General features: G+C 35.4%; 1 protein-coding gene across 1 annotated transcript in view; it reads right to left on the bottom strand.

Annotated features, from left to right (window-relative positions):
* Positions 1–6503: 6503 nt before the first annotated feature.
* The window catches only part of LOC139116177 (kynureninase-like), a 28464-nt gene continuing 26738 nt past the window's right edge, over positions 6504–8229 (bottom strand). Inside the window, exon 14 of the mRNA XM_070678730.1 lies at positions 6504–8077. Within this exon, the coding sequence (XP_070534831.1) occupies positions 7955–8077 (123 nt within the window). The 3' untranslated portion in view covers positions 6504–7954. The remainder of the gene's footprint in view (positions 8078–8229) is intronic.

Here is an 8229-nt window from a genome sequence, read left to right as displayed (position 1 = left end):
CGTAATAAATTTTGTTTAAACGGAAACTGCTGAGTTCACCCTTTTGTTCGTTTTCTCTGCACGTAACAACAGGTACATAGGTGTATTGATATACCAAAATCCGAGCAGTTCACATCAGTAGACAATTACGGCTAGAACTTGAAGATGCATTGCTCAGCTTGTAATATTGTATATAAGTATACATAACATGATGGTACCTGAAGCATGTATGACAATTTTGGGGCAATCAGGTTACAGAAAGCTTTAATTTAAATGTGTTTTATGAGGCAAGAGTTATGTTTTGCTGCAAAAGTTCAAAGTAAATAGTTAGAAGATCAAGCAACAATGTTTCTTCTGCATATTGTAACTATTCTGTCATGTTTTTGAGTAATAAAATTAAGAATATAGCATTTAAATCACTCATTGTGTTTAGAAATGTTTTGATTGAATTTAGATAGTGAGTTGAAGTGTGATGTGGCGTAAATTTACCATTTTCAATTTTTGTAAGAATATTCGGATCAGGTTATTGAGTGAAAAATAGCTATACAAATAAAAGTTTTTTTGATGACTATGCAGGATATACAGTACAGACCACTGGAACAGAGATCAACCATATTTTGCCAATCATTCATCTTTTTCAAGTATTTAAGCTAGAATGCGCCGCAGGGACAGATATTCAGACTCTTAAATTTTGACAATTTCGTCTTTGTTTATCAAAAATTGAAAAATGTGTTTTTCCTCTCAGAGTTTACACAGGGATGGCATCCATTTTGAATTTTAAATATTGGTAAATGTCAGATAATTTGTTTCTCTAGTAGCAAACTTTCCATGTTGACTCCTTACGCAAAAAAGCAAGATTCAAAATCTAGACCTAGCATGCACTCAAGGTGATGCATAGATGTATAGGTGATATTGTTGTCTCACAGGATTTTTCAGACTTGACCATGCTCCATCCTCATAATGCTTCTTTACTCCAAGCAAACTGTACAATTGTGATCAGCCAATCAGGAACAGTCAGTGCCAGTAAGATATGATAATAGTTGTAACCACAGCAACAAAAGACAATGGCAAATATGACAAATATCACAACTTTTGAAAATCTGTATCTACATAAAGTTTCGCGCACTCCAGTATGTTACCACATCTGACGATAAAAGAGCTGAACTGCAACATATCCATGATTCTCTTAGAGCCAATGGTTACAAGGAGTGGGCACTTGACATACCTACTAATAAGAACAGAACTCCAGCTAAGAATTCAAATATAAACTGTGATGGCAATCCAGCTACCCGCATCTCAGTTGGCCTATCATACCTAAGTGGGTTATCGGAACAGCTGTTCAGGGTATTCCAGTCATATGGCGTTAACTTGTACCACCAACCTAGCAATACCATGCGCAGTATCCTGGTGCATCCCAAAGACAAAACACCGAAGGAAAAACTATGTGGTACAATATACCACATCACCTGTGACCAGGACAGTAGTCACACATACATTGGAGAGTCAAAACGTCCATTGTGTGTCCGCTTTAAAGAACACACCAACAGGGAAAAGACTACTGGAATTGGGGAGCACTGCAACGCCACTGGTCATAGCGTTTCCTGGCATAATACCAAGGTCCTAGCCAGGGAACAGGACTGGTTGAAACATAAAGTAAAAGAAGCATCTACATAAAACAACGGAGGCCAATCATGAATAGAGACCAAGGATATCAATTACCATCAATTTACGGACATATTATTCCGCCAGCTACAGAGACATATTAACGCTGAATAATTAACATCATTGCGTGATCAAGCTCCGTTGAAGTCGGATCAAAACGTCGCAACTGTTTCAAAAAAGACCGTTCCAAAGTGACTATATTTCACTATCTCCTTTGATTCTTGGAACCATGAACAATATATTTTTCAATATAAAGTTCGTCGGGTTCATTTTAGGTCAAACTTTCCCTGTGTATGGGGCGCATTTCTGTGGACTGTAAATTTTACCAAAGAGGCATCTTTGTTTGGCTTGGATCATGGAATGTAACTTCCATGGTTAGATACTACAAAGTTACCATAAAAATGATCTTGAGCTTTCCAATTTCCAGCAGTATTAAAAGCAGTCTTAGTGCCTCTGTTGCTCAAGATAAATTTTCTCAATCAAAGCATGGGCAAAGCACATCTCACCAGTATTTCAAGTGTCTTATTGATAACTCCTCTATCATTGTAACCTAAACAAAATAACCAGACCTACAGAGTTCAGAACTCCGAAGGTCAACCATGGGTGTATAGGTTTTTGTGAACTGTTCAATCATCACTCAGCTCTGAATCGCATCATGATTCTCTTACCGTAATTACTAATGGTTGTAAGAGTGAAATGCAACTCTGCAATCACCTGGAGCCATCATGAAGAGCAATACTCGGCCATCAGTGCAATTGATGACATATATAAAGTCAGCATGTTGTTTGTAAAGGTTTAAAAGAACTCTGAAATGATAAATTGTCATATCAAAACAGTACTATTTATGAATTATGATGACAACTTTGATCCAGTTCTTGGTTGACATTGCGAGATGATATCAAAGATTGTCATAAAACCACATAGTATTCTCACAGTAGCAGCACACAATTTTGCTATCTAGGGTACTACACTGCAAAACATTGGATGACGTCTTTAAGGCCATAAATCTGTCAAATTGTCTGATATCCCTTAAGTTTGTGACCTGTAATCAGTCACAGGGTCATGGCTTTGCTTGGATTTCTGAGAAAGTGATCTGATTTGAATTGTAATGCCTTTACCAGCTGCAGATTATCTCCAAAATAATATAAGAGCAATATGACGCAAGCGTAACATTTTCCAAAGTTATTGACCCTGACCTGCTTGATGGACTCCTGACATAAAGACCCAAAGTTATTAAATTCTAGACTGTGTTTTGCATCCCGGTTTACATCGGTTTTTGAAATTTTCCATTGAAAAAAATGCAAGTGTATTTGAATAGGATTTTTCACCATAGTTGTTCTGCCTACAAATCTTTGTTTACGTAATGTACTGAAAACACCTGCATGCTTGCAAATACACTGTACATGTAGTGTAAAGCATGAAGGTTAAAAAGTAAGTGGTTTTTGCTTTGATTCTTGAATTGGCACACACAGACCATATTACAGGGAGTCAATCAAGTATTAAACTTACATGCCTAAAATTTCTTTTTGCTTTTGAACCACTTACCTACATACCTTTTCAAATGTTGAGTGGATGCAAAACAAAGGTATTGATTATTGTGGCCTATTATTTCTGATGTGGGCTTTGGTGAGTTAAAAGGTGAACAGTACAGTATAAAGTATGCAAGACCTTACAATTATGAGGCTTTGTGATATGTTTGGAAAGCAAGACAGACTGGATGTCTGGTTTTCATTATCCATCAATTTCTTACATGTATTTGTAGAGAAAGGAGAAGGTACAAAACAAAAAGTTTCATACATTAATTCTAAAGAGTTTTGGCAAAACTTGTTATTAGTATATTTAGCCTGAAATTGAATGGAAATTCATACTTTTGTCATCCAGTCTAAATGAAATAATTCCAAGGCATCACAAATTAAACTGAATGCTATTTTACAGCCATTTCAATAGGAGAAAAAAATAGAAAAACCCCGGAATATTGGCCCCAAAAGATGCACCCATGCAAATTTCTCCATCACTTCAGCAAAAATAAAGTTTATCCCTATAGTAACATTTATTGTACATTTGAAAGCTGTGTTACAGGTACTTCTGTTGAAAGTTAATCCTGAAAACTATCTAAAAATTGTATTTGAAAAAAAAACTTTTCATTAAAAACCGTTTAAACATTTTTAATTCATGATTTTTGGCAACAAAGTTCCACAAAGTACTTCTACAGAGTAATATCACCATCACTTTTTTGATAATTTGATGATTCAGTAATTGTCAAAAAAAGTTGCCTACAATATGTACACTTTGATATTTTATATTTTAATGTTGTAAACATCTACATTGTTGAATCCTTGTGTGATGTTTCAATATTGTTCAAGAGTCCATTATTGGGAGTTTTGCGTTCTAGGAAAACATTCAAGATTTTTCTTGCTCTAACTGTTCAAGACTGAACAGTTCTGAACTGTTCAAAACATGTACAGCACAATGCTGGCTGCAAGTTTTTGTAGATAAAACCTACAGAGAGGTTCTTGATGACTTCAGGTCTGGCTTAGTTGTTGTCTCCGAGTCATAAGAAATAATCTTGTCACAGTAAATCAAAGTTAAGGGACATACATTTATATGTAACAGTTAGGTAGAAGGTAAGATATCCCCTTTCAATCACAATGATATCTCTATCTCTCTAATCAAAACCTTTCAGTGAAGACAATTGTGAACTGTGAACTCTAACTGCCCTGTATCACCCTAGCCCTGGATACACGACCTATGTTGACCTCTCACCTGTGTTGACCTCTCCATACATTTATATTTTGTCTCAAAGTAATAATGCAGGCCTCTGTCCCATCACTGGGGTGTTGTCAAATTGTATTCAATTACATATTGAAGTCTGAAATCCATTACCTGCTTGACACAGACTTTATAGAGCTGTGGCACTGTAAACTTGCTGAGTTACAGCAGAATTGAGTTTTACAACATCATGTTTACAGTTCTATAGAATACTTCATGAGGCTGTATCACCATTATTTGAAGAGATTTTCCCATCGATGATATCAATAAATAGCCATATGCTAATTTATGACATAAATTATGTACAACCTTGTTCTTGTTCACTATATACCGGTATGTTATACCGTTCAAGTTCAGCAAAATCATAAAAATCACCATATCTTACTATGTTGTGTACTTCTGAAATCATCCTTTCAAATATTACAATGTAGAGTTGACAAGATATCTGCCATGAACTTTTGGAGCACTGCAATCTTTATACCCAAAATAACAAATATTGTCCCCAAAAATACAATCTTGCTAATTTGCCACAATTTGCACAGATTAAATTTAGGTCATACTAGGGGGGTTGTATAGCAAATTTAAAACCAAAGTGTGAGCAGTTTGTCAGATTTTTAACAAAATATGATAAAAATGCCCAAAACATGATCTTGCTACAATTTTGTCATGATTTGAACAAACTAGACTATAATGTCATCAACGAACCTGCATAACAAATTTTAAACTTACTGAACAAGAACTTTGTGAGAGATAGACTTTTTACCAAAACTGACAAAAATTTCCCTAATATTACAATATTAATAATATCACGATTTGAACCAATCTGACAAACATCAACTCTGAAGTACTGAACACAGAGTATCAAAGCTATCTGGTACGCGGTTTGTGAAAAGATTTTTCACCTTTTATGCTAATTTGAATGACTTTCAACTCTAAACAAACAAAAAAGACAAAGTCCAACCAAAGCCTTTTTCACATCTTATGTCAAGTAACAGCTGCTGCAGTGGATGGACATTATATACATACATCAGTACAGACAATGCATGCCATTTGATTCCTTAAGCTCACATTGCCATATATATAACATATGTCAAGTAGGCGCTGAAAGTCATACTGGTATGCAGCCAGTGATTTTCAGCTGAACGTCAATTCTTATCAGGGGTTCCAGTGGAGTTTAGCAAAAGAATTATACTACCAGTACTTATAGACCCTTAACAGTGTTCCCATCAGTTGTTTCAGGAAGTAGCACTTGCATTACCGTACCATCATTTATTGCATCAATCACAGACAAGTATGGGAGTAGATGTGATTATCTTATCCAACATTTTAACTCAGCTATGAGTACTGCCTCATACCCTGAGGTTGGCCAGTTGGTTGGTTGGTTGGAAAGTAAACTTCGACAAGTGGAAGTAGCTATGATAAATTGATGTGGGAGCTGTTACAAACTCAGTCAGACTCAAGTAAAAATCTTTTGACAATTTACATTATTCAATTTATAAAATGTCCACATTTAGCTGAAAAAACTCACCACATCACATTGCCTGACATCCAATATTATATATTATTGCCTGAATACATGGGTTTATGTGCCCGAGAGCAGGTGACAATTTGCCCGACGCCAGGAGGGCAAATTGTCACCTGCTGCGAGGGCACATAAACCCATGTATTCAGGCAATAATATTTTTATTACATGCCTCTTCACGGTTAATGCTATATGACATTTAATTACATGCAGGGCATTTAAGAACAATTTTAGCATCATCGACCAGCATCAAACAGATTTTAACGAAAATCAAAATAGCAGTGCACGCATGGATATTTTACATCTAGCGTTAAGCGTCTACTTTGACTTCGAAAACGTCGCAGGGCTTCACTGGACCGGGTAACCATGGAAACTGGTCAGTACATCGTTCACCAGCCCCCAACTTCCTGGATGTTCCTATTCAAATCAATGCACTAATTTGCACTCACATCGAGGCATGTAATAAAAGAAGCATAATGTAAAATGTTCATTACTTTAAACCATATTATTATACAAAAATATGACATGCAAAATATGAAAATTACTCAGAATATAATTAAGCATACACATCTTCAATTGCAAATTTTAAGATAAAATATCTCAGAGACTTTATTCAGTATAGATTGAATCAATACTATCTACCATTAAGTAATATTGCCTTAAATAAAGCATTTTGATCCATAACATTCTTTTTGGAAATTCCATCAAAATACAGTATTTCGTAACAATCGAGATTGTGCCTAAGATGGGATGACCTTTAGCCTATAAGAGGTCAAGAGTCTACTGCTGTGTGCTGACCCTCCCCACAATCAAGCCATGAACTTTTGAGTATGCGGCTAATCAATGCAAATTCAAAGTGTCATCTTTTATGTTACCATTCTATACTTTTTGTAGATCAAAAAGTTTTGAATTACCTTCATATTGAAAGCCTTTCATTTACTAAGATTTCACTTTAGAAACACGTTTTTTGACAGCTTTCACGATAGAATGTCATTATACTGGTTATCTTAGCAACCAATCAATAGATTAACCAATGGAAGCAGCATTCCCTGTGCATTCCAATTCAAATCAATGCACTGACAATAGACATCCATAAAAGCATGTAAAATTCTTGATATTCAAATACTCTCCTTCAAATCCAGTTGATCAATGACTTGAAGAATACGTTTCCATTTTATGTTATTGTCCATTACTACTACAAACATTCCATTTGAAGAATGATGGGGAAAGATTTTCTTTATAGTATCAGAACAATGAATATCAAAAGACTTTCCCATGAAAAATCTTCTTCCCCAATAAACTTTGTGTCTGATAATACAGTGGTAAGATTAAGACACACACACACACAGACATTATGTGTTTCCTTTGAAGTTCACATGGCAAAATAGTTTGAATGACACACATTCAAGTTGCCATCTCTCTTGATAAACTCTTGTGGTATTTAACAGCTTGAGAACAATCTGTGAAAATTTCTAAAAGAGCTGCATATATTTCCGGACACTTCAAGCTAGTTTCCTGCCATGGTGTTAAAGTTTACATCAAAAGAAAAAATCAAAACAAGACCCATGTGGGATCATTTCATGCTGATGTTTATTTCCAGACACCAGTGGCTCTGCTCTACAAACCTTCAGAGCTAAGCACTCCGCATGTTTTGCTTAATTTGCTAATGTTATCATTAAATTTGATGATCATTAAAGACTTCCTTAAACCATCATCATACATAAATCTATGAAATTTTGTTGAAAAATTTAAGTGTTTCTCTGAGTCATAAATTTCCCATACACACATTCTTATCAAGCAGGAAATGGCACACACACATATACATACAAACTTGATGATAGCAAATGTACTCTGGAAGAGGCTTGATACAGCACAAAGTGTCCAAAATGAATTAAAAAACTTCACTGTTACAATCATATTGACCCTGGAATGAAGTATTGAGTGGATGACATGTTATCTTGTATTCTGAATTTCTTGAAAGGCTTTTGAGTTCAAAAGATGCATTTTGCGTCCGAAGTCTGATTACACACCATTGGCACCTGTCAGAGCTTCACGAAGCAGTGATATGAATCTATGCACATCAGTAAATGAATTGTACAGAGCAGTTGGTGCCACACGGATCACATCAGGCATTCTCTTGTCACACTGTAGGTAAACATGAAAAAGAGAAATGAGTAGTAGGTCTTTGTGTTATTCCACAGCGATGTAGAAAATAGCCAGCAAAAACAACCAGCCAGCTAAAATTTGCTGGCTGTGAAAATTTAGTTTTAGTGAAAAATCAGGATATTTTACACATG

The sequence above is a fragment of the Ptychodera flava genome, chromosome 17, assembly GCF_041260155.1.
Source record: "Ptychodera flava strain L36383 chromosome 17, AS_Pfla_20210202, whole genome shotgun sequence".
In the NCBI taxonomy this organism is placed as follows: domain Eukaryota; kingdom Metazoa; phylum Hemichordata; class Enteropneusta; family Ptychoderidae; genus Ptychodera; species Ptychodera flava.
The sequence above is the reverse complement of the archived record's forward strand: the minus strand, read 5'-3'. Positions and strand labels throughout refer to the sequence as shown.